Consider the following 26,643-nt stretch of genomic DNA (forward strand, 5'->3'; position numbering starts at 1 on the left):
GACTGGACCCCGCGCGCCCCGCTTGAGTTTTAAAAATTGCCGCTGAAAAATGGTAGCTTGGAGCCAAAGGGGATGGAAATCTTTTAATGACAGCGGCCCGGCGGCCCTTCGCGTTGCCCTTGGCGCTTGGGGGCCACCGCTGCAATTCACACAAAAGCTGGCCCGGGCCGATGGGAGGCGACCACTCTGTGCTTCTCTCACTTACATGATGTTTCTCTCCCAAATCAACACACACACACACACACACACGCGCCCCCCCCATACCAAGTTCTTAAAGCTGTTTATCAGCGAGACTGCAGTAGAAATTGCTATTTGCATCTATAGCACTTGCTCGTTTGAAGAAAACCCATTATGACAAATGAACCTGAGAATAATATTCGTTACTACCACTGGACAAAAAGAATAACCATTTATTAAAGTAGGTATAGAACATCTGTTTGCTCAAATTTTAATACTGCTTTACATACTGTTTGTGAAACACTTCTTATTATGTTTATAACCAGAAATTTCAACTGATTACAGACTTTTCACTTGCCAAACACAGTTAATAATCTTGAGGGGGAAATACATCAAAGGCATATGTACAATTATAGAAGTTCTTACTATACACATAGCATGGAAGAGACATTTATTACTTTTTACATCTTCGAGAAGACATTCAAATCAAGATAAATAGATTAAAACTGGTTGATAAACTTCTGGTGGCTGAGGTCCTTCATTTAATTTTTTGTGATAAGAAAATCCAAAATTATTAATGTTGAATTTCTCATCATACATTCATCTAAAAACAGAGAATAAACAACCTGTAAAGACCGTAGATGGGTTAATGTAGGTGTTGTATAGTGGCTTATTTATCTAGTTAATTGACTGCTGGGGTATCTGCTGGAGAAGGGGAGAAAATTATATTTATATCTGATAAAGGAACAAAATGAAAACAAAAGAGAAAAAATAAGTCAGTCCCAAAGCTGTGTACTGCTATTTCTGGCCTAGCCCATTATGTCCTGATGAACATTCTAAGTGTTTTCTGTTTCATAAAGGTGAAAATCTGAAAAGAAAGACACAATGTGTATGTTTTTTTCCCAAAATAGAGATTTTTAAAAAAATATATACATATAATATATAGAAGCTGAAATTATGCAAAACCAACAAACAAAACCCCACAGTAGAGTAAATGGGTGCAGCATATCGATTATAAAATGTCCCGCAACAGTCTGGGGGTGTGCCCCTCCCTTTATCTGTTTCATGATTTTATAATCACACCTAAGTGTTACTAAGCCTGAAGTGAAGGCACTACTGACAGCAGGTAGTGCGCGAAGAGCTCAGGTATTTCTTTGACTAAAAATAAAACACTTTAAATGAACAGATGAAAATGCAAAATGGCACATTTTTTTCAACTCATTCCAGTGTCAAAGCTTAACCAAAATATCTAACTATACAAACGCAGCCTGGGAAGATTTTAGTGCAAATATGAGAAGTAACGGCATAATTTAAAGTTACTTAAATAAGGTATTGGAAGGGTAGGGATTGTTCTCAGAGGTTTCCCTCGAGGCAATAAACGTAACAGCCTCTGATGCAATGTCTTGTTGAAACTTGAAAATCAAGAAGACAAAAATCAGAGGTGAAAACTCACCTCCTGAGTATTTATTAGTCTAACTTATATGGGGAAACTAAAAGGGTGATTTGTTGAAGATCAAAATATTTTCTTAGATTTGTTGACGGGGTCAAAAATAACATGAGTTCTCCTGAAGTCTGCACACATAATGCTGGTGTTCAGTTGCCCAGATGCTAGTGCGTCTGAGAAAGCCCAGTTCGCACGCAAGGCTTCATCAGAAGGTCTCGTCATCATTGCAGTTGGTTGCCCAGTGCCCAAACATCTCGCAGATTTCACAGTAGGGGCGCTCCTCGCTCCGGCTGCCGTGGTGCGTGGAGTGGGGCGGGTCCTCGGACATCTGTGCCTGGGTAGGACAGTCCTCTGTGTCGTGGAGATCAAAGCAGTCGCATATGTCACAGAAGAGGCGAGGCTTCTTCTTGGACTGTTTCTCCTGGTCATCACTGCGAATATTAATGTGCATGGTCAGAAACGCACCCCTACCACTTGTAAAGGACAGAAAGCAAGCAAGAGTTGAGCCTCAAGTGTAACTACCACAATCCCCACTCTAAATGTCCACGTCGAACCCTCTGTAGTGTGTATCACTGTCTTGCCAGATTGATGAAAATGGACTTATGGCCAATCAGACCCAGAGAAACGGTTTCTCCAACCCACTGGGGAACCTAGCTTTAAAACCACAGTTTATTTAGGTTCTAAGCAGTGCTGCTTCATATGAAATACCTGTCATAGTTATTCAGGTCGTCACCATTCCCATTAAGGGCTGCTTCTGACATCATCTCTACCTTCATCTTGAGGTCTTGGTTCTTCCTTTGAAGGTCCACAATCACTGAATTTAGGAAATCAATCTAATTTGTTCAGGGGAAAAAACAACACAACAGATGTGTAAAACGTCTGAAACGTGTCCAGTGGAGTGAATATCAAGAAGTCACGGCCGCAGACTCATGCTATTGATGCGGGGGGTGCTGGATGTTAGAGGGGCCAATAGTGGCTGACACCGAACTTATGTTTGATGTGTACACAAAGACGTACACATACAACATTTTACAAGAAGCATAACCATGGAGTTGTTTTATTACACTGTAGAACCAATCCATGACTTATATCTGGAGATTTGAAAAGTTCAGGGAAATTCTCCTCCCACCATGCTCACTGACGGATCATGGTGGGATGGCGACTGAGTCCTCAGAGAAAAATGGAGGAGTCTGAAAGAGTAGGCTCAAGCTCCATTTCCACTGAGGAGACAGTGGCACACGCTCAGGTACAGGGCGGCGCTCAGGTGCCACAACTGGGAAAAGCAACTGTGCCAAGATTCACTGGGCAGTGGGACGAGATGACCAGCAGGGAAAAACACTCTTGTCCTAACATTTGCTTTCAAACCAAGGGCACTTTCATTTAAAAACAAAAAGTTCATTCCCTCTTCTACAAATAATAAAAAGGTCTCATTTCTCTAAATAGCTGGGGAAAAAATCCCACTTGACTATACTAAAAAAAATGTGTACAAGTGTATACACACACAGACATTTCCATTTTTAAAGAGGTAGCTGGCCTTTTTCTCTGCCAGGGCATGTTACGAAACGAAGCAATTGGGAGCTCTGTGGTTCCCTGCAGAACATCCCTGCCAACACTGAAGGTGGGCCCACTGATCTATGCTCACTTCTTAACCTGCACTTTCTAAGCCTTCATCGTGTTAAGAGCTTTGTTTCGGAAGAGGAGGGATGCACAACACGGATGGAAGCATAGTGAGAAAACGCGCGTGCACACGCTCGCAAATTAGGAAACACAAAACAAACCATTTGCTGATCGGAAGAAAAGCGTTGGCAGTGGCAGATGAGGCAAGCGGAAGCAGAAAGGGAAGCGGAGAAAGAAAAACACTGTTAATCAAGTGGACATTTATCACATGGACACACTAAGCAGATAATGCTAACTGGGTAAGTTAGTACTTGGCTGAATCCTTCCATGCCTTTCAAACCCCCTGAGCTTTTCTTTTATTTACAAATCAAAGATGGCTTTTGCACCTGTGATTTTTGAACACGATAAATATACCCAAAAATATATTATTAAAATTGACAAGGGATGCTTGTGCCTATATGCCACTATATCTCCAGATAGAGAAACTTTGTCTCCATATAACTGCATTTCTAAAGCTAAAAGCTATCTTGTTAATTTTGGCTTTAGGAAACAGTTTTCAAGAACCCCATCTTTTTAAGGCAGAGATAAGCAAGGAACCTTTTGACAGAACAATTCTAGTTCTAGGAATTTATACCGAAGGAATACTAGTATATCTGCAAAATTTGAGTCAGCGTTGTTTACAGAACCTAGATCAGAAACATCCCAAATGTTACATCAACCGATAGAGAATGAATTCCATTAAGGTGCATCCATTTAATGGAACACTATACAGCGATGAAAGAGGTAAGTGCCGGTCAGTTTATATAATATGGCACCATGTACATAAAAAGGGAAAAGACTAGTAGTCTTGGCTTATATTTACGTTTTTCAAAATCCCTGAAAAGATTTTTTTAAAAGACACTAACCACAGTGATTGCCTGTTTGGAGGGCTGGGAACTGACCAGAAGAGAAGGGATTGGAGGAAGATGTTCTACTGTATATATTTTTAATACTGCTTAATCCTTAGACCACATGAACGTATCACACTGTTCAAGAGATTAAATGATTTTTTACAATAGCAAGTAGGCATCGCAAAACAAAGACCCTACCTGACTCTCCTGGACTCTCTCGTCATCTTCTGCCCGAGCGTCAGTATTGCCTTGTGGGGGAAAGCGGAGCGTTTTAAAAAAATCATCACCTTTTTCCCGTTATTGCAACGAAAACCCATTCCCTGTGAAGTTGGCAGATGCGCCTAAGAACGCACTCGTAAGCTCCTGTCCCATCGCTGGACCCCTAAGGGACCTGTGCCGCTGGCCCGACCCCTCCGGGGGTCCTCTCTCGGGCTGGCTCACTGCCAGGTGAGAATGGCCCCCGTGTCCATCTGAATTTAGCAAGTGAGGGACCATCTGTTCTCCTCACTGTACACCTCCAGAACCCACAGCTCTACAGCGATGGCAGCTGGCATCTGCCAGCTTATGTTTCTGCCAGCACTCGAACCCAGGGGCAGGTCCGGAAGTGGGACAGATACCAGGCGCCCCTTCGCATCGGACCTGGGTCATGATCAGCCCTCATCTGATTAAATGGTGGCACAGCCAAGGACGGAGGGGTACGTCAGGGGGGGCGGTGCATCCCGACTGGATACAGCTCCTGTGAGGGGAGCAGTGGGGTCAGCAAGAGGCGCCACGCACGCGGTCATCATTTTACCTGAGGAGTTGCTGAGCTGCCTCCTGTTTTCTTTGAGCTGAAGCTCCAAGTTCTTTACCTTGAGCTCGAGCTTCACCTTATCAGACTCGAGAGACTGAACAACCGAATGCAAGGACTTGGCAGAAGCGTTCTCTCCCCGCAGCACGGCGACCTGCAACACGGCGGTGTGGCTTAGGCGCGGGCCTGCGCGGGCGGCGGGAGGGCTCGCGCGGGCCGGTACCTACCTCGCCCCTCAGCTTCTCCAGCTCTGCATCCTTGCCCGTGAGTAGGGCACTCGTAATGCTGATGGACTTCTGCAGGGAAGCTTTTTCCTCATCGGTGTCTTTTATTAACTTGGATTCTCTAAAAGACCAAAGAGTTAAAAATCCCAGAAATCAGCCGAAAGAGTGATCTGCGCACGACTGTCCTAGAACAAGCACGCGATCAACGTCAGTTAAGGAGCGTGTCTCCCAGGGAAGCGTTATAGGGCGGAGGCTACTGTGCTTCCGCTTTACTTACCGCCGGGGAGGAAAAGTTTACTAGGCAGACATGCCACAACCTGCACATCATTGCATCCGTTTGAATTTAAAGAAACAAGTTAATAACTTTGGAAGACGTACAATTGTTAAAAAAAAAACAAGACTGTTGCACCCCCAAAGAATTCTTCTAAATATCGAATCCCAGCTGAATCCCGTTACTTCTTGAATAAACTATTACCAAGCAATAACAACGATTAAAATACACACATGCAAAGCGGTTATACGATGTCATGCAGAGCAGTTTTATGCTGGAAGTATCGATTGGTTCTCACTAATTTCAGTAACTTTCAGCAAGTTCCAAGAATGTGTTTTTGAGATCTTATGGGCCGAAACAGGAGCAAATAGCACTACTGTTCAGACTACTTTTCATCCATGGAATCTGAAGAGGACACTACATTGCTCACAGGAATGAAAGGTAACTACATAAAGGCCAGAGCAGAAATGTTAAAATGGAGTTCCAGGGACAGAATGAATGCATGGGGGCGTCTGGAGGGAGGGGGGCTGAGCACTGGGGTTATGTTCTCAGCCTGACTCAGTGTTTGGTCATCAGCAGAGGGAGGGGACCAGGCCTTTGATGAGAGGGAAACACTTATCTTGGAGGCAAAGGAGTGGGAAAGAAGGGGAAAGATGAAGGGAAGACGGGGGCGGGGGCCAAGACACTAGATACAACCCCAAAGGGCTGGCTGCTCTGTGTTTGTGTGCGTTTTAAGTTTCTGTTGAGAAATTACGTGCATTCGAGAGTGTTATGGTCAAGTCACCAGAGTGAGGACTGAGAGTCAGACTGGAGGAGACTAGGGAGCAGTGACCCTGAATGCAGTGTGGCCGCCTATACTGGGCCCTGGAGCAGAAAAATGATGTCAGTGGGAAAACTGGGGCAACCTGAGTAACACCTGGTCCAGCTGAGAGTGTGCAGCAGTGTCCCCTCCTAAGTTCTGATCAATGTATCAGGGAATGCACAACATTCACATTAAGGGGGCCCTAGGGGAAGGGCACGTGGGTACACTCTGAACAACCTTTGCAACTCTTCTGTGAATCTATAACTTTAAAATAATAAGTAATTTTTAAAAATTACATGCAGTGTGAAACAAGGGGAAAAAGACGTTGTATCACAAAAATATTTTGGAAAAAACAAAACGGGAGAGAATTTTCCTAGCTAGCCCTCAGGCCATACAACCGAGACTCTTCATCAACAGAGCTGATCACAAGCGAGAACTCATAACTCCCCGTTCCACTGGCAGTAATTGGATGAGTGTGGAACGTGTCAGGTTTGGTCTGTTTCAGAGGCGACTAGAAGGATCGGAAACTGAGGCCCAGGTTAGAAATGGCAGAATGTACGTGTCTGGTTAGTGAGACCCAAGATATCCGGCACACGAATTACAGAATTCTCATGACTTATGGTGAATTCTACGCAAAGATAAAAATGTAAGTGTTGTATTTATCTCACTGTGTGGCTTACGCTTACACTCTGGAGTGGTAAGTAGTAAGAAAAGAATTTGAGACTTACAGAAACTTCTTGAACTCAACACCCAAGTGTTATTTGTACAATGAAAAGGGGGCGGGCATTGGTGATGCTAAATTACTAACACCTTGCTAAGAAATAAGATCTTGTTTGGGTTAAAACAGAATGATTTTAACAGACAGAATAAACGGACACTTCTTCCACCTGGAAAATAAATATTGGATGTTATCCGAAGATTCAATAAAGCCTGGGCTCCTTAAGTCTCTAGTGAACTTACTCGGTAGTTTACTCTATTGTAAAACCTGTTCCAAGAGCTCCACTTGTTAGAAATCCAACTCAAATCTGAATGTTATTTTAAGTGTTTCTACTGGAAAATACCAGGATTTGGGGTTCACTGAATAGATTTAGGTTCTTCCATCATCAAGACTCCAGTTAGCCAAGATGTCACAGATTCCTGGTCTTGGGGACCACCAGCTGGCAGGAGGAAGAAGGTACAGCGTCTTTATCTGCTCATCACATACACACAGCTTCTGAGCAAGGCTGCTTTCTAAGAGGGCAGGCAGAACCTTTCCTGTGCAAGTTATCAACAGCTGAGTGGTTGAGGAAGGGACAAATGACAGGAAAAACAGATGTTGGCAGCTCATCTTTGGGAAAGATCCTCTCTGCTGGCTGCTTAGGCTATTTCTAAACCCAAATCCTACTGTGCAAACCAAGAGGGGCTGAGTTAAGCCATTTATGCCAATGTCACTGACCTCTGAGTCACAAATCATACTGGCTGACTCAAAATATCAAAAAGGGGAGATAAACATAATATGAAAACAGGGCCAGAGGGGCCGGAAATCTTTTCCCCAAGGGAACGCACTAGCCAGATTCTTTCCTTACCACTTACACAAGAAACAAATTCTAGTAATCAAGCGAATACCTTAAAGTGTAACTGGGCAAGCTTTAAAATGCGAGATAACAAGAACCAAATATTACAAATATGAAGAGAAATGCAAGTCAGTCAGGAGAACTAAGTTTGCACTGCAGCTCTTTGATGTATATAGGTACAAAAAAAGATAACGGGAGTGTGTGAGTGTGTGTGTGTGTGTGTGTGTGTGTGTGTGTGTGCTGCTGAGAATATTTACAAAACAAAAGCAAGACAACAAAGGGACAAAGGCAGCCAAAAAATATATACAACAATTTGGTTTACTAAAAATATATGAAATTTATTTATTATAACGTGGATAGACTTTCTTTAGTCTTACCATGAAAGACACACAGATATAGCAAAGGAAGCAAGAGTAGGAAGGGAAAAGAGAGGGGTGAAATGAGCATCGGTAAGCAGCGAGAGCTCGGAGACAGTCAGACAGTCAGCCACCCACAGTGAGCAGCACAGGACCTCTGCAGAGTTTGTAGACAGAACCATCAACCAGTTCTCGGTCCTCACAGCCATCTGGCATTTACACTAGCAGAATTGATTCTGACCCCAAAAGTCCCAAAAGTCCACATCTATGATTCTGGCTCTGAAGTCCCTTCTCTGACATCAAAAAGCCCAGAGGGTGGGGAGGGAAGCCAAATGAGCTCCCCCACCTGCTGTGGGCTTTAGCGGCCAGAGGGACACACCTCTCCACTTCATCTGCATTTACTGATAATGAGTGATTTTTAAGAGGCATTCTCCTAAACATATCCAGAACCTAAAAGGGGAGCAGAGATGGTGAGATATGAAGACAGGGATTGGCTGGCACTCAAATTTGTCCCACCTTTTGAAGCCGTGAAAAAAGTCACACGCCCAATCACATTTTGAAAGGTATGTGAAACATTTAGTCATGTGCTAAGGGCTGAAGAAGCATAGCATCTTTCTTTTAAAAAGGGATAATAAATAAATGTATAGTGAGACAAGAACCAGCATAAAAATCCAAGGACCTAGGTCTTATGCCTGCACCTGAATTCTTGGCCAAGCTGCCTGACTTCAGGCTTTCGCTCCACCCTTTTTAAATGCACGCCTCATTCTATACTTCACTGGGTTGTTTTGAGATTAGATAGACTTGTGAATTCTGAAGTGCCATGTAAATGCAAGGGGACATGCCAGCGCTTACATCAGCTCATTTTTATACGTCCCCTGGCCAGGATGTCACAGAAATAGCTCTATGAACTTTTTCACATGTCCTGGGTAACTCTGGACATGAGGTTCTTTTGAAAGAAATAAAGTCTTATTAATGTAAAAATAAGCATCCAAGGCCCATGCGGGCAGGGCTGTGCATTAGGTCGGGGCAGCCCAGTCACCATGGCTCACGCACGGTTCCCTGGAGAACACCCAGCGGGACCAGGAGCATGGCGGTACCAACACACACACATTCTGGTGTGAAACTTTAAAGGATTATGAATCTCAGTGTTTCTTAATTACAGAAGGAAAGGAGGAAGAGAGGCAGCCCTGGACCAAGGCCTAACGTCCTACAGAATGTAGTTCATGGAACTCAACTATCTAGTAGGCTGAGCACAGCCCTCAATTCCTCAGCAGCGGCCGAGCGGGCAGGAGGGGCACTGCAGTGTGACTAAAACGCATGTGCCAGTGGCCCGGGGAGGGGAAGGGAGCCCCTCAGCCCTGACAAGTAAGAAGAGAACACTTTGCAAGTGTGAGAATTCTTGTTTTCCTATTCTATTTCATTATTATTTTTAATTACACAAAAACGGCACATTTTAAAAGAGCAGACTGTCAGGATATATAAGCGAGTTTCCCAATGGTTATTTCTACAGGCCCATGTATTCTTACTCAAAAGGATCGGGAGGCTTCCATTTGAATACTGTTTGATTATCATGAAAAAATAACAAAGCTCTTTTTCAGAACATAAACACTTATAATTGTGTTGCCTGTTATTACTGAAAAATGAAAATTTTTATGGAACGGGAATCAGTGTTTCTACGCAGATCAATTACTCTCTGTAAAACGACAGCAAGTTTAGTTACTGAAACTAGGGGGGAACAGCAGTGTGGTGAGACAGGCCGACTTTAGAACACTTCCGAACAAACGCCACTGAAAGCGGCTTAGAAGTTCAGCTGTTCTTGGCGTTAGTAACGAATGCTGCGACTCCCGGGAGGGAGGCTTCATCATGTGTCAGTTACGAGTGCGGAACTACCACGGTGCAAGTTTCTGAACGAGAAGGTCGTACGCTTTCTACAAGTCTCCGTACACATCAAGTTCTCACGTTTTCCTGGTTAAACGCGTGCACGCACACACGTGCCAGAGATACACAGAAAAAGACGACCTACCTCTTTTTCATTTCTAACAGCTGATTATTGAGCGCAGATCTCTCTTCTTCCACCTGGAAAAAATCACACACACAAAAGCTCAGTTGCTAATGAGCCCGAGGAGAGGCCTACTTCTCATGTCCTACACCTTTCAACATCCCTGACTTTCAAATGTTTAGTCACAGAAGCTGTTCAAAAGGAAGCTGAGACCCCAACATGTGAAAGAGGACCACCTGGAGGGCTGAGCAGGGCCCTGAGAAACTTCCCAGGCACATGGCACTGCGCCCCCCCCCCCCCCGAATCCTCTCCGGGTCTGGGTGACAGAAACAGAGATGAATCAAGGGTCCAGGGAAGGTCACGACATGCGACGAGAGGGTGACCTCTGGGTGTTCCTCTGGGTGTTCTCTCCACCAGACAAACTCAACAAAATGAGATGAAGGGATATGGGAACAGACGCGGCACTGGGCCGAGGCCCTTCCCTTGCCAGATCTCACGGACACAATGAGCTCAGAGCTAGCCAATGTTTTGGATGCTCTGTCTGTGCCAGGGAAGAAAACCTCCTCTGGAGAAAGGGCCTGTACTCTTCACGAGCTCTGGCTTCTCACATCCTATCACAGGAGAGGGCAGCCACCCTACTTAGCTCTGGTCCTTTCCTGGCCCAAACCAGAAGACAGAGGGCTCCTGACACTCAGCTGCAGGAGGCTGCACAAGTCACCTCACCTCTGTGGTCCTTTCCCCTTTTACAGATGAGAGAGGTGGCAGCTGTCACCTATGTGTGCCTGTCACACAGCAGGACCCAGCGGAGGGGAGAGACCACCGCCAGCAGCATCACCATACTCCCGGAGGCTAGAGACGTGGTATCTCTTTCATGAAGTAAAAAATGTGTGGAAAGTTACAGTGAGGATGTTAAAGTCTGAGATCAACTCTCCAGAAAGTGCTTCTGCCACAGATGGTGCCATGTCCAGGGATGCTCTACGCTTATCCCAAACTACTCTACCCGTGAGAATAGATGTTTGCAAAGGATGCTGGGGGAAAATTTCCCCTTGACGTACAGATCAAAGCTTCTACACAGTGACGCTCTCTCCATGACATCCCTTTGGGCGTCTGCTCTGACGTGAGATGGGACTAATCGGTTACCTAGCACCTGATTCAGTGGGTGAAGAATAAAGGGCAGAACGTGGCATTCTTTAAACTTAGTTTGGTTTCAGTGTTTAATGAACTTGCCAGGAACCTTTGGGATTTAAGTGCAGGAGCACATGGGCTGTGGCTGGCATTCATTCCAGGTGTAACACATCCCGCACGCCAACACACACGGGTACACATGGATACACAGTTCCATTAGGAAATGTCTCTTACATTTTTTATTTAAAGTAAAGCAGAGTTCTATTTAGAAACAGCTGCCAACCCTCACACCAAAACCATATTCTTGGAATCTGTTTCCTTAAAACCAATTTGATGAAAGGAAAAAAAAAAGACCTTAGAGAAAAATCATTTTAAAATCCAAGCGGCAGTAGGAAGAAGACATTGTCCCTGTCCATTAAAATGCATCGCTATAAGGTCAGCTAAGAAAGATCTTAATTTCTTCTTGCTTGCAAGTTCCCAGTGCTGTTTGTTTTTCTTAAGGACATGGCAGCTCACTTCTCCCCTAAGCAGCACACTTGGAACATGGAGCACAGAACACAGGCAACATGAAATCCCAGGCGGAATGACCCAACCCCTTGGAGCAGAGCCCCGTGCAGCGGGAGACACAGGTGTGGCAGAGCCGGGAGCACCCCGGCCGAGGCCCACTGACCTTCTGGTGGCTCGTGACTTTGTCCCTGCTCCTCCCCAGCTCCTCGGCAAGTTTCACGTTCTCCTCCTTCAGCGCCGAAAGCTGCTGGGACTTCTGAGCGGCTGCCTGCTTCAGGGCTTCTCTGCAAGGACAGTGGGCGCGGGGTTACCATAGAAACAAGACAGGCACGGAAACTGTGGGAGCCGACCAGCTTCACAGCACCGAGGAAAATATATCTGGGTCACGTGCCTGATGGGATCTGCACACCAGGAGGCAGTGTTATCCCCACGCGGGGCTGCGGGGCTCTGACCTCAGGAGGACTGCCGCCCACAATTACATTTTCTAAAAACCTAATAAACTCTGCATCCAGCCTCTCGCCACCCACACTGACCTTACTTCTATACACGCCCCCCACAAAATGCAATGTTACCATGAAATAAGTGACAAGTGAAATGGTCGGTAGGACTATATCCATTAGAAAATAATACTAAAGCCTACCGATGTTGACAAAGGATTTGCTCTGCTGCCAAGGTGCTCTGTTCTAACTGCATAAGTCTGTAATCTGTTTTTTTTTCTGGCAGAAATCAAAATCTAATGGTCTCATTTGTCCGTATCTGTCAGAATCAAGTGCTGGCATGAATCTCAGTGCATTTTTTGGCCAACTAGAGGTGTAATCCCCAAGGAAATTCAGTTTTCTAGTTACATAATAGGTGTTTTATTTGGACTCTATTCTTTCCATAATGCTAATTTATAATTAAAAGAAGTAAATAAAAAAGCAGTCTCCTAACCTATCTCATCAGTATCAGCATATAAAATATGAGCAGGCTAAGTCTATTTACTCAGCATCCTTGAAGACTAAAATTAATCCAAAATATACTTCCCAAATTGTTATTCTCTATACATGGACATTCCAAATATTTTATTCAATGACTAGATTTTAGTTTTGTGCCATCTCGGGTTTTGATGCAATTGTGAATCCTAAGTCTGAGCTGGCTACCCTCATTGGGTGAGCTGTGCTACGTGGCTGGATTCTGAGTCCAGTCACCTGGATACGAATCCATCTGCTGACGCATGAGCACATCTATTTTTAACTTCAACTGTCTAACAGGCTGCAGTGGCATCTCAGTTTTCTAGATCTTTAGCTCTCCATTCATCTATAACATCCACACGGGGGTGACCGCACGAAGATTTGGGGAACTTAATCCACAAAACGATTCTCTTAGCACATTAAATGTAGTGTTTTACGGAGATGTTTGTTTAACAAGTGAAGAAAAACTGAGATGGAGGGAATTAGTCATTCAAAACCTGGGAGGCTTGATTTTAACTACGGATCGAAGTAACACCCACACAGGGCAGCTAAAGTTCATCCTCTAAAACCTATCAGTTCTTGACAAAATGGAAGGTTTTACTTAGGATGACGTCATCATGAGCCAAACCTTTTCTTCCCAGGTGGTCACTGCCTTCCTCAGGGGATGTTTGGTCTCAGCGCTTGTGTGGCCTGTGAGTCACGTTTGTGGTCCTGCCTTTTCTCTATGAAAGATTTTTATTTTTTAAAGTTTAAGTCCTTGGTGTCTATTAGGGACCCACAGCCAGGAAATTAAAACAAGGAATCTGAGGAATATCAAAATGCCCTAAGTATTGGTTCGATGCTTTAAAATCTACAAAAACGCTTTTACGTACATTGTCTCATTTAGCACCTTGCCAGGTGAATAAAGAAAAAACATTAGATTGCTCGTGTCATTGTCCCTAAGGTTCAATATTATACGGCAGAGAGACACTACTGCATTCTCTCTTTCCATCTGAAAGTAGGAGCTGGCTAACCCAAGGAAGAGTTTTCCTAAAACCAGTCTAGCAAGCAGCACAGAGGAAAAGGAACACAGGGTCTAGGTGCAGGGCGGCCAGTGCCAAGGGCAATGCTCTATAGTTCCCAGTAGACCTCCTGTGTCTATACTGGTGTCCCTTGTCCTTGAGGACCCACAGTCCTGTTGGGTGAGGGAAATACCAGACAAGCTCTAGAGGACACGAAGAGCCCCATACACAGGCCGAACCATAGAACAAACACCTGCTCATCTCTAGCTTTCAGCCCTGAGGGACTAAGGAGCAGTCAAATGACTGCTTTTTATTTTGATTTTATAGAAGCACTGTTCCCGTTACATAGGACACATATTAGATGGCCCTTGAAAGGTGGCCAAATCTAGGGCAGGGAACAATGAGTCTCTGAGGGTAGGGGCTATCTCCACCCACTCCTCATACCTCCCTCCACCAGCTCCGGACATGTCACTAGGGTGTCCCCTGCTGCCCCTCCCTCCTGCTAAGAATACTGGGCAAGTGACTGGCAGAAGACGTGGTTCCCTCGAGGCTGGTGGGCCAGAAAAAAGTTAAGGACCAAAGCAGCCTGGTCGGTGTGGTTCAGTTGGCTGAGTGTCATCTTGTGCACCAAAAGGTGGCCAGTTCAATTCCTGGTCAGGGCACTGTACGGGGGCAACCAATCAATGCTTCTCTCTGCCCCCGCCTTCCTCTCTCTCTAAAAAGATCAATGAAAATATATCCTCGGGTGAGGATTCAAAAAAAGCAGCCTAGGTTCTGTCCGCCCTGTGGTCTGGCCCCTCGCCTGGCCCACTGCCCTCAGGAGTCAGAGATCTGGGGAGCACAGCTTCAGGGAGGAAGACAGGCTAAAGTTAGAGGGGTCGGGGGGCCTGTCTTCTGCTCCTGGTCCTCTGCTTCCCCTGGCACGAGGCTGAGCTTTCAAGGGAGGGGGCACAAAAACAACTTCTCTTACGAGAGGTGAAACCACCCCCACTGGTGGGGCAGGTAACAGGAGAAAAAACTTAGCAAGGACGTTGAACACGTCAACACTGTATGAATGGAATGACACGGCAAGGGGCTCTGAAGTCTCCCAGCAGGAAAGAGGGATATTGTCTAACTCCCGAGCTCTCTTGGGAGGCCCACTCTGGCCCTGCCCCTCCATTACCTAGTGTGGCCCAGAGAGCTCGGAGGTGGGATCATGGCAGGGGGAGGCTGGTTAGGGAATCTTCTCCTGCTGCTCATATCCTCCCTCACCAGCTGCCTGTGTGACACAAATGAACTGAAGTAAACTCAGTGCTCGAATGCTCCAGGTTAGCAGAACTATGGGTGTCATGGGGGGTGGGGAACTGGAATCCAGAGCTGTACTGGCCCTGAATTCATTTCCCCACCACGGTGACCACTACCTGTGTTACTGGGCTTTGGCAGGCACCAAAAGGTCGCTGGGCCTATTCCTGGTCAGGGCGAATGTCTGGGTTTCGAGCTCAATCCCCAGTAGGGGGCATGCAGGAGGCAGCCCATTGATGTTTCTCTCTTCCTCTCTCTCTCTCTCAAATCAATAAAGACATATATATTTTTTAAATGCCAGCTAAACAGCTACCTGCATAATTATAAGAACCGAACTTGAAATGTGGCGTTGACCAAGGAAACATGGACGATCTGTCTGCCTCAGTTTGGGCAACAGTCTGATGGGTAAATCTTGATTAGAAAAATGCTTGCAAAATCCTGCTCATTTCATTTCCAGGCCAGGAGATGTGATTACTCTTAAAAGTCAAGACTGATAATCTCAGCACTGCTGGGGTTTTTTCCCCTATAGAAAAGGTTTTGAGGGATTTATTATTAAAGGGCCCGATGTTGAGAAACGTTAAGACTGGCTATTGTGTGATCACACTACTCTACAAAACTCTGATTCCACTTGTATTTTCACAAGGCTTTACATAGTCACATTTGAACCCAAAGGTCCTGATCACCAGCTCGCACACACTGCATTCTGACCTTCACCGCACCTGTAGTTCTGACTTATAACAGTGTTACAGGAGCGACTTCTCAGGCGCGATAGCACCTGGGGGGTAGGGGGTGACTATTTTTACTTCGTGTACTTGTCAAGTATTTTTTTAAATAGTGAGCAAGGTTTTCTCTTTTGTGATTCTCAGTAACTGCGATACAGCCTCTCACAGGAGGGAAACTTACATTTCTCTTCTGAATTCTTCCATTTTCTGGTTCTCGACGGTCAGGCGTTCCTTGGACTTGTTCAGCTCCTCCACGTTTTTCAAGTTGTTTTCTTTAAGTGTGTCCAACTTAGAGACCAAGAGAAAAAGCTCAGTGAAATTACTCATTTTATAATGATGTGACTGAACAATGACAAATTATTCATGAAAATGTGCATTAAAAATACAGTGAAATTAGTCACTTTTTAAAAAAAGGCACCTGGGTGAAGAGATTACAAATGACCAGTCTGTTACCCACTGTGAACCTCCTGACACTTAGCTGGACACTCCCGTACACCTGGCCGAAACATCACACTAAACTGCTTCATAAGTGAAAACCAGTCTCCTTTCACTTTGTGTACAATCACCGATACGTATCATTGAACTTGCTATTCAAGTATGACCGTCTTTAAAAAAGAAACTGCAGAGGCATGACGAAAGTAAGGGTTATGCTTCGTAATGAAAACAAACTCCTTTCCTTCCCCATAGATTAGCGATTTAGGATGTGACTTTTTCAACCTGAGCACCAAATGGACATAGTCCTCACTTAAAAAAGGACTCAAAATCATTTGTAGATGGGGGAAATGTAGTTATCCACCTGAACTTCAGCCTGAAAAGGAAAAAGCCACCGCGTGGGACTGAAAGACCCTCACCCACCCTCAGCCCCGTCACCTGCCCAAAGGGGACGCAGCCAGCTTAGGGTCTGCCTGGCCCCTGGCGGGAGTCCAGACACGTGACAAGGAGGAGTGGGAATGTGACCAGAGATAGAAAGGGCTGGTCTGATTTGGGAAGGTGGAAGAAGGAAATCAGAAAAGGGTATAAGAATGAGAATGCTACTTTTGGACAGGATCAAAATCATCTCAAAGTCACAAACTTGTCCAAGACCCAGGAGTGAGTAATTTGAAATGACACGATTGGGAACCAGTACTGAATTAGGCCAAGAAAAGGCCTACGTCAAACTCAGAGCTGAGGAATGAAATTTAGTGGCTCAAAGTTGGGAGAGAGTTGGGAAAAAAAAGTATTTGTGATCTAAGATAAAAGATACAAAATCTAGAGCATGTAATCAGTACCTCCTCTCATTAGTTCTATCACCAAACAACTACCATAGAAAGCCATGCTACTGGGGCTTCCCCTCACTTTGAAAAGGATCCGACTAGGTGGCAGTGAAGCAATGCACTTTAATATTATCCTGGTTCTGGTGTACATTCGACTCCACTAATGTAGATCACACCTGTATGAGGCCACACTTCAAAAAATAAACAATCCTGAGTTAGTGATCAAACATCCTAGGAAGTCGACACACTGTCCTTTGTATAAAAAGCCATTTAAACATGATTACTTCGGTCTGCAGTTTTTCATTGGTTTGCTTGGTGTTCTCCAAGGAGGCCAGGGTTTCGGTCTTCTCTTTGGTCATCTGCTCCATGATCTGCACAGCATCTTCTGCTGTCTGAGCAGCCTAAACACAAGAAGGCACTGTAAGGGATGGGGACGCCCTCACCGCCCCCACTCTGGCTGTGCTGCACGGGCACGCCAGTGTCTGTGGCTTAGGAACCACACCGGGAGGACGGGCCAGCCTGACGTCAGCACACACAGACCGAGGTGTGAAAAGGGCTTTGCTTTCAGGTAGAACACAGCCTTCCCGGGCCAGTTTTCAACAAGCCAATTGTCATATGCAACGTGCATAATTTCAGACCCCTCTGGACCTGCACCTCCCAATGCCAGCTCCACGTTATGCTCACCATCCCGGCTTATGCTTGAGAGAAATGTTCAGTGATAATACAGAGTAGCATCCTTATACCGCTGAGTTTTTCTCTTAATCATATTTCCTGTTCAAGGTTAAAATACTATTCTTGCTATTTCTACTTGGGGGCCTTTTGAAATCACTCAGAATTTAGGTGGGGAATCTTTCAAATAGAAATAAAAATTATTTGGGCAATTACAATGTAAGGGGCAAGTGTCTGAGGAGAAGCACTGAATGGAGAAGTCTATGAGAAGCTGTGGATGATGAGTATCAATATGGCTGTGAATAAAAAAGATAATGGAAATATGGGAATAAACCCTTGGCTGGCAATCTATTAAAAATAATCATTAAAATGACTGAAAATCTTTTTTAGGAAGTTGCTGGCAATTTCAAGTGGTCCAATAAAGCGAATGGGAATTCTGCGTTACGCCTTCCCCGACACCAGCCGTGGAGGCTCCGCCAGCATCTTCCGACTCCAAATGGGCAGACACAATGAAACAGTAAGAAGCCAAATGGAAGACACTGTACATCTCACATGTGCCCGCTTTACTAGTGTCCGGGCACCCGTAAGAACCACAGTGGGCCTTTCCATGGAGAGCCCCCAAATTAAAACGTACACCTTTGTTATTCACAGCGGACAACTTGTCTGAGGGAGAGAGGCTACTGCAGTTAGGCATGTAGTCAGCATCTGCCCTTTCGGGTGGCAACAAACAGCTGGAGACACACAAGTGGCTGAGCGAATGGGGTGGTTTCCTGGTATGGAAATGGACAGATGCCCTTGGCCACTAGCGAGCTAGTGCAGTGAGTCCGGGCGCTCAGTGCTGGGACCTCCCACTTTACCGTGAATGAGTGAAGAGTCTCGAGCTCCCTAATTTTAAGAGTGAGCTTGCTCTTGTCTTTCCTCAAAATACGGTTTTCGTTCTGAGACTCCAGGAGATTGGCGGAAAGGTGGCTGTTGGTCTTGGCCAACTGGCTGACCTCCTTCTGCAGGACGAAGTGGCTCTCGGCCAGCTTCCCCTTCTCCTCCAGGAGCTCATCCCTCTCCTGCACTGCCTCCCTCTTCTCCGCCAGCAGGCTCTCATTGTCCTGCAGCGCCTTGGCCCGATCGGCCAGGGTCACCTCGTGCTTCAGCCGGAGGTCGTCCAGGATCTTGCTGAGGCAGCTGTGCAGCTCCTGCAGCTCTAACTTGGACTTGGACAAGGAAGCGAAGTCGCTCTTCAGCGCCTCTATGTTGGCGGCGAGCCGCGCCGTTTCTGCAGCCAGGAGCTCCTTTTCCTTAAGTATCTCCGCCACTTTTTGCTCTGATTTGCTCTTCTCTTGGATTAGCATGAAATTTTCAGCCTGGAGCTCCTCAGTATGCGCCCTGAGCTCTCCCAGCTCCTGCTCCAGGAGCGCCACCCTCCCGTAGAGCTTGCTGCTCTCATACGAGGAGGACTCGGCCTCCTTGGCCCTGGCTTCCTTCTCCAGAGTGAGGGACCGCTGCGCTGCCTGCACCTCCTCGCTGAGCTTCTGACACTCCTCCTGCAGGTTCAGCCCGTCCCTCAGCAACATGTCCTTCTCAGAGCAGCACGTCTCCAGTTCTGCATTCAAGCTCTCCTTGGCTTGCCGTACACTGGTATGCTCTTTTTCTAGATGCTTTTTGGCATTCTGAGCCTCTTTGAGCATCAGCGAGAGCTCACACTTGGTGGCTGCCAGTTCTTGGTTCTCCTTTTTCCTCTCTTGAAGCTCTCTCTTCAGAGCATCGAGATTCCCGAGGAGTTTCATCTTCTCCTGCACGACGACCCTTCTGTTTGCAGACTCCTGGTCGTACTTCCTCTTAAGCTCTCCGATGGTGTTGATGGAGTTTTCTCTTTCTGCAAGCAAATCTCCGTTCTGCATTTCCAGCACTGACTTTTCTCGCAGGAGACTGTCAAGCTGCTTTTTGATCTTGGACATTTTCTGACAAACCACCTCCTTCTCGGAAACCAGGTAAGCGATCCTCTCGTTTAGGCTCACCTCAACGTGGGCAGCCTCCTCCGAGCGTTTGTTGAGCTTCTCGGTGACGAGCCTGTTTTCACGCAGGAGCTCTTCCTTTTCGGCCAGGAGCCTCCTCTCGGACGAGGCCACGATTTCCTTCTCATGCAGGAGCTGGATGCACTCGGAGTCCGTGATCTCCCGGCTGGTCTTAATTTCCTCTAGGAGCTTTGTGAGGCTGGTGTTGGTGGCCTGGAGCTGCACCGCCTCCAGCTCAGCCTGTCTCAGAGCTTTGCTGGTGTCGTCCAGCTGCGTGCGGAGCCCACTGGCTTCAGCGCTGAGCAGCTTTTTGACCTGGAGCGCGGCTGCCAGGCTGATGTTCAGCTTGTCCTGGTCTTGGAGCAGAGTGCTCTTCTCCACCTGCAGGTCCCTGCTGTTCTGCAGGAGTGCGTCCCTTTCTGCCTTCAGGGCTACGCACGTGTTTTCAAGGCCTGACTGTTTCTCTGACGCTAACTTTTTCTCTGTTGTGAGATCTTTGATCTCCTGCACCAAGGTTTTCTGATCTTTGGCGAGCTCCTCATAAGAGCTCTGAAGCCTCTGAATAATCTCGTCTTTATCTTTAGCCAAGGCAAGGTTCTCTGTGATAAGCTTCTTGATGTGGTTCTCCAGGCGCTCCTTTTCGTCTCGACTCTTCTCGCACTCGGCAAGCAGAGTGTCTCTGTTGAGCTGGAGTTCTTCCACGAGAGCCTGCAAGGCTGCTTTGGATGCTTGCAGAGAATCATTGTCTATGTTTATCTTCAAGAGTTCTTCCTGTGCATTATTGATTTCTTTAAGCAACTTCTCTCTCTCGACAGCCAACGCTTCGCTATGGAGCTGTTCCTGTTGACACAGTTTTTCAGCACCTTGCTTTTCGGTGAAGACTCTCTCCTTTTCTAAATTAAGAGCCTCGTTTATCGACCACAGCTTCTGCTGGTCTTCTTGGAGCAATGTTATTCTGGCCTCCACCTCTACGAGCTTGGACAAGAGCGAGCCTTTCTCTAACTTTAGAGCATTGCCCTCCTGTGCGAGAAGCTGCTTCTCAGATTTCAGACCCCTCAGCTCTTCTGACATTAGTTCAAGTTCTTTTTTGGCTGATGTTAACAAATAAGTTAGCGACTACAGGAACAAAAGGTGGAAAGAATGGAAACAAAATGAAATCAAGCAGACAAATGCAAGCCCAAATAACTTAATGTAACCTAAATCATAGAAGTTAAAAATTTTTTTTACAATAAATGTCATAGAAGCTGGATAACGGGGGAATGAATCCCGATGAACAGAGCCCCTAAAAGGACACTACAGCCTGGCCGGTCTGGCTCAGCGGTTGAGCATCGACCTAGAATCCAGGAGATTGCAGTTCGATTCCTGGTCAGGGCACATGCGCAGGCTGTGGGCTCGATCCCCAGCAGGGGGCGTGCAGGAGGCGGCCTATCGATGATGTTTCTCTCTTATCACTGCTGTTTCTCTTTCTCTCTCCCTCTCCCTTCCTCTCTGAAACCAAAAATGACTTTTTTTTTTTTTAAATTTAAAAAAAGGATACTACATAGTGGGTTTAGCTCTGCAAAGTACTGAGATAGCTACTGGTTCCTTTCATCTTTGAGAGAACTTTTGAAATTATTCCTGATGAGCTACCTAGAAGATAAACATAGCCACGTGATTTTGACGTCAGGCTGTAAGATTCTTCCCTGCCATTCTAATTATTCAAAAATTCCTATCGTAGAAAGGATGCATAAAAGAATCTTTAAAAATACAACCCAACGAACTATAAAAGGTTAAATAATAGTAGAAAGGTTGAACTTCATTAAGTTACCAGAGTCTAAAAACACCTGCTGGGGCACAGATACAACCCTGATAGCATAAAGCAAAATGCACTGCATCAAGCTGTGCTGTTTAATAAGAGGATGCTTCCTCATGGTCCCTGCATCCAGCTTCCTTGCCAGTAAACCCCGGTGACCTCCTGGGGACATGAAAAGTGCTATCTAGAGCCCTCTCTTCTAAGTTCTCCTCTGGGAGCTGTTCCTCCAGCCAGGCTCCATGCCCTGCTGACCTCTTCACCTGCCCTCTGCCTCTGGCTTTTCTGCAACAGGTCTCCCCTAACCCCAGCACAAGGTGGCAGCGAGATGGCCAAGATGAGAGGAAAAGGCTTCCACAAGAGTCTGCTACAAGCAGGCAGACAGAGCTCAGGCCACATCAGACTCTGCGACAGCTGGGGAGCAAGCAGCAAAGGGGGTGATGACCACACAGTGCGTTCAGGGGAGACACCTGCAGCCATGGCCACCCCCGAGAAGGACAGAGGCTGGTACAGAACACTTGAAGCCACAGGAAGTGTGGGTCACTACGGGGTCATGCAGTGGGAAGGTGACTGAGCTTGTCAAGGCCAACTGAGCTTATCCAGTTAGCTGCCGCCTGCTAAGCGCCCTGCCCTTGCAGCCTGCACAGGACTCAAGCAAATGAACACAAAGTGATTCTCTCATCACGTACTCTGGCCTTGTCGGCTTGTTTTCTCAGCTCCACCATCTCCTGCAACAAGTCCCTGTTCTGATGCTGGGCAGCCGTCAGCCTCTCCTCCGCATCCAGCAGCTGCTTCTGCAGCTTCTGCAGGGCCTCCTCATGCTTAGCCTTGGTCTTACAGCTGGCTTCCTCATACCTGGCTTTCAGATCCTGACACTGGTTGTGGCTCAGCTCCACCTTCTTCTCCTGCAAGGCCAAAAGAAGGAACGAGTCACTTGGCCACACCTGAGCTGCCCTCCCTGTCACTGGGGCAGACGGCCCCCATTTGCTCCCTTACCAGGCCCTGCAGTTTCTCCAGCAAGTCTTTCTTCTCTTCTTCGTGCTTTGCAGCTGCTTCTTGCTGGCTCTGCTCGGCCTTCAGTGTTACTTCCCCAATAGTTTTCTGCAGAGAGCTCACTTTTTCACTGGCCTTGGTAAGTTTTAGCTGCAATTCTTCTACGTTTCTAGAACAATTTAACACAAAGTGTCAGATTTTTCAAAAGACTGCTTTCAATTCTAGAGTTCCACTAAAAAGATACTATTAATAACTATATTAATGACTATAAATATTACGAGGAATTAATAACATTTGACATAAGCAACAACAAAAACTTGACTTGCCCTGAAGAATAATTTTAACAATGGTCATAGTTATAAATACATTATTTAGAGTGACAACGACTGTAATTGTTATTTTATGTTAACAGATGTATAAGGACAAATGAGTGAAAAATAAAAAGATTGAGTATTTACAAAGTTTCAAAATTTTAGCAGACGAGATTATAAAAAACTCATTCTAGGGATGCTTGAGAACAAAAGATATAAACACGACAATAAATAACCTTAAGTCCTAGCTTAAAGATAACCATGTGGTCGAAGAAAGATGTACAGAAAACAAGGGACATCAACCTGGAGACTGGAGGAGGGAAACCTGGTGGTGCCTCTGGGTGTTATGCCTATAAAACACCTACAGAAATGGACCTTCTCCATGACACCATGCCACAGCCACCCGCCTCACAGCAGGGCTGACCAAAGTGGGCCAAGCAAGGCCCAGTCGCGGTCACCCACCAACATTGAAGTGTGTGTGGTGCGTGGCTGGGTGTAAACTTAACTTTGCCAGGTAGTGACACTTTCAGAATCGGAAGTCTAATGGTCCTAAAATGTCCTCTGAAAATGTTTGCTTTATAAGATATTTGACTTTTATACGGCAGCTATCAATAGGAGGAAATAATCAAACACAACCTCAGCGTAAGGACCAGAGCAGTATACTCACCTCACAGGATTATTATGAGAATTAGAAAATACACTCCATCTCTAAAGCTGTCAGCATAGTGCATGGCACACAGTACGCCCTTCATAAGCGTCAGCTAGCATTACACTGAAATAGGTTAAAAATATTTTTAACTGCCTGTAAAAGATGTTACTGCCATTGGGAAACTACTACCTTTTCTTAACAAGTCAACAAAAGGCCTACAAGATTGTAGTCCTTAGAGGTTAAGTAGGAGATTCAAGGATATACTGAGGTAATGGAGAAAGAAGAGAGAGGAAACAAGCCTCCCAGCGCTGAGGACCGGGCTCCCGCCCACCGAGACCCGCCGTGGGGCCTGAAGCGGCGCCCCTACTCCTGCTCGCACGTACCTTTCTTTCAGACGCAACTCGTCATTCATCTTTGTCAACTGAGAAGAATTATCTCCCGACATTTTCATTATTTCTGCAATGTCATTTTCCAGTTTTTCTTTTGCCTTTATCAACTGCTCTTCTTTTTCATCTCTCTCTCTAAATTTTGACTCCATGTCTGAATATATACAGAAAAAAATAGCACTGTTGTGTTATAATGAACAAAAATGTACTGCCTGCATCCTGTACACCCAGCCTTGCTCTGGGGATATTTTCATATAGCAATCCCTGTGAAAATTATATTTAGCAAAGGAGACAGACAATAAAGATCAATAAAAAAGATAAATGGTATGATAGTGACAAGTGCTACGAAGAAAAAAAAAGAAGCAGAGAAAGGAACTAGAAAGAAGCTGAGGAGGTTAACTCCGAGATAGGGCCTCTCTGAGACGCTGACATTTAAGTAAAGACCTGAAGGAAGTGAAAGAAAGGGCCTGCAGGCCAGGGGAAAGCAATCGCAAAGGCCCTGAGGCAGGAACATGCCTGATATGCAGGGATCACCAAGGAGGCCACTATGGTCGGAGTAGAGAGGACAGAGAAAAGCAGTACAAGGTGAAACAGAGAGCACACAGGGCCTGGTGATGGTAAGGACCAAGCTTTTCCTCTGAGTGAGGTGCGAGCCAATGGGCAGTCCTGAGTGGAAGAGTGACAGGAGCTGACTTGGTGTTGAAGGATCGCTCCGGCTGCTGTGTTGAGAACAGGCCAAAGGGGACACGGGCAGAGCAGAAGGCAGAGCAGGAGGCCAGCTGTTAGAGTAGCCAGATGAAAGGCGGCTGGCTGGCTCGAGGGCAGCAGGAGAGGAGCGATGTGGTGGAGGAAGCTTACTTGTAGAAAACAGGGCTGAGAGGATTTGCTAAAAGTCACAGGCCTCGAACAAGTATTTTATCCCATCATATCCCCACAACGAGTGAAGACGTTAAACATGAATAGGAGATACGTTAGTCTAACACACAATGATCTCAAATCCAAGGAAGCCTACTATATCTAATGTTTAGTAACCAGAGCCATCTTCTTACCTGTTAAATTTCCTCTCAACTTCTCCAATTCAGAAGACAGCTCATTAAACTGCTCCTCTTTTTGGTGTAATTTATTTACAGTTTCTATTTGGGATAAAGTTAAAAGTTTAATATATTTCATATTTAATAAGCCACCTAGAGCTTGGCTATCCTACAATCAAATCAAATCCTATGCTTGAGATCTGAGGTCACGGGAATGCTAAGAAAGCCCCACTGCCGACCAAACACTGTACAATGAACCTCAAGAAGTAATAAGCACGCATCTCTTCCACATCTCTGAACCTGTAGATCAGGCAGGCACTGGGTGCCTTCCACTTAACACTCAATAGCGCTATCAGGGACTAAAGGTTAGGTAAAATAATATTGTTCTCCAAGTATAGTTACATTTTAATATGAAACAAACTAAGTCGAGAAGAAAAGATTACTGGGCCTGTGAGGCTTCAGGAAGCCCATGGAATCCAGTACTACTGAGCACAGCAGGAGCCTCCAGGACGGTGAAGTGGGGCTCTGGGCAGCGAGTACTGTGTGGGGCCAGCTCTGCGGCGACAATGGGACACTCTCTAATGCGATCTGCTCACATGCTAGAAACACATACCTTGCATGCTTTTCTGGACAGAGACCGCCTCCTCTGATGCACCAGCAAACTTTTCTTTCTAAAGAAAAAGAATCGGGTATTCAGAATAGAAAGATTTCAGATTATGAAACTAAATGTATCAACCAGTTATAACTACGCCATCTACTGTTTGTGGCTGGCTTTGTTTCACTAAAACTAATTTATTCTAAAAACACACAAGCACCAATTACTACCGTATGCCTACTGTGCGTGTTTATGCACAAGTGAATGGGGTTTGCGTGTGCACGACCAGTATGCACGTGCATCCGTACATGTGTGCGTGTGCAGACTTATTTACATATATGCACGTGTGTGGTATATTTCCCTTATCTAGTTCCTCCACAAGCCCACCACTCCTCTCCTACCGTGTGTGGGTGTCACCGGCACCGCCCATGGTTATGGGCCTTGACTGAGCTCAAGTATTCGATGCAGGAGGCAAGGTGGAAGGGAAAACAGTTGAGAGAAGCTAAGAAAAAGCAGCCTTAGGACTCAAGGTTAAGGAACAAGGATGCATGAAAGGAAAAGGACCCTCCTGATGCAAATTCTGGGAATTTGTGGAAGGGGCGCCCTGCCTTGCTAGCGGGGTGCCAATGTCCAGGATGGCTTGCGGGCTTGCTGTCACCAGGCAAGTGGAGGTCTTGGAATGTATCCTCCGAGACTGAGGGGTGGCGACTGTAATACCTACCTTTACTGCTAGTTTGGGTTTGATCTGATGCCCCTCAAGGTATTTATCAGCCAATTACCAATACATGAAACTTAAATCAATACTTTGAAAGAGAAAGGAAATAGGTGCAACACTTTTTTCTCTATGGAGACTTCGTTTTTAAACAGGAACAATTCGAACGGCCAGAAACGCTGAGATCCAGAGGCACAGCAGGTACTTACCAACACCTCAAGTTCTTTCTCCAAAGCCTCCTTCACGTGACTGACTTCACCCAAGTGCTGCTGAAGCTTACTGAGCGACAGCTCTTTCCCCTGCAGCTCTTTGGTAATGCTACTGGCCTACCACACAGAGTCACGCGGTGCAGGAGCAAATGAACAAAACAAAAAAGAATGAGAAACAAAAAATAAAATGACAAAAAATTTATGAGAAACAAACAACCAAACACAACTGAAAGGGGAGAAGCCATGGGTAAGAAATCTTTTTTTTTTTTAACTCTAGGAAATCAATGGCTTTTCGCAGTCAGCCCTAGATATGACGGTCTAATGGCTA

At 45.8% G+C, this 26,643-nt stretch overlaps 1 protein-coding gene across 3 annotated transcripts in view; it reads right to left on the minus strand.

The window, feature by feature from the left end:
* Positions 1-390: 390 nt before the first annotated feature.
* The window catches only part of CLIP1 (CAP-Gly domain containing linker protein 1), a 53,060-nt gene continuing 26,807 nt past the window's right edge, over positions 391-26,643 (minus strand). For 2 of the 3 annotated variants that reach the window (XM_016219030.2, XM_016219032.2), the window contains 16 exons: positions 26,316-26,432; positions 25,413-25,470; positions 24,818-24,901; positions 23,766-23,922; positions 22,426-22,591; positions 22,119-22,334; positions 18,489-20,756; positions 17,247-17,363; positions 15,891-15,997; positions 11,919-12,039; positions 10,148-10,200; positions 5,146-5,263; positions 4,922-5,072; positions 4,327-4,376; positions 2,330-2,454; positions 391-2,052 (listed from right to left, as the gene is read on the minus strand). In XM_016219030.2, coding sequence (XP_016074516.2) covers positions 1,827-2,052; positions 2,330-2,454; positions 4,327-4,376; positions 4,922-5,072; positions 5,146-5,263; positions 10,148-10,200; positions 11,919-12,039; positions 15,891-15,997; positions 17,247-17,363; positions 18,489-20,756; positions 22,119-22,334; positions 22,426-22,591; positions 23,766-23,922; positions 24,818-24,901; positions 25,413-25,470; positions 26,316-26,432 — 4,134 coding nt within the window. In that variant the 3' untranslated portion in view covers positions 391-1,826. The remainder of the gene's footprint in view (positions 2,053-2,329; positions 2,455-4,326; positions 4,377-4,921; positions 5,073-5,145; positions 5,264-10,147; positions 10,201-11,918; positions 12,040-15,890; positions 15,998-17,246; positions 17,364-18,488; positions 20,757-22,118; positions 22,335-22,425; positions 22,592-23,765; positions 23,923-24,817; positions 24,902-25,412; positions 25,471-26,315; positions 26,433-26,643) is intronic. The other variant, XM_016219033.2, reaches the window with a different exon arrangement.

The sequence above is a fragment of the Miniopterus natalensis genome, chromosome 20 (assembly GCF_054644295.1).
Source record: "Miniopterus natalensis isolate mMinNat1 chromosome 20, mMinNat1.hap1, whole genome shotgun sequence".
Classification (NCBI taxonomy): domain Eukaryota; kingdom Metazoa; phylum Chordata; class Mammalia; order Chiroptera; family Miniopteridae; genus Miniopterus; species Miniopterus natalensis.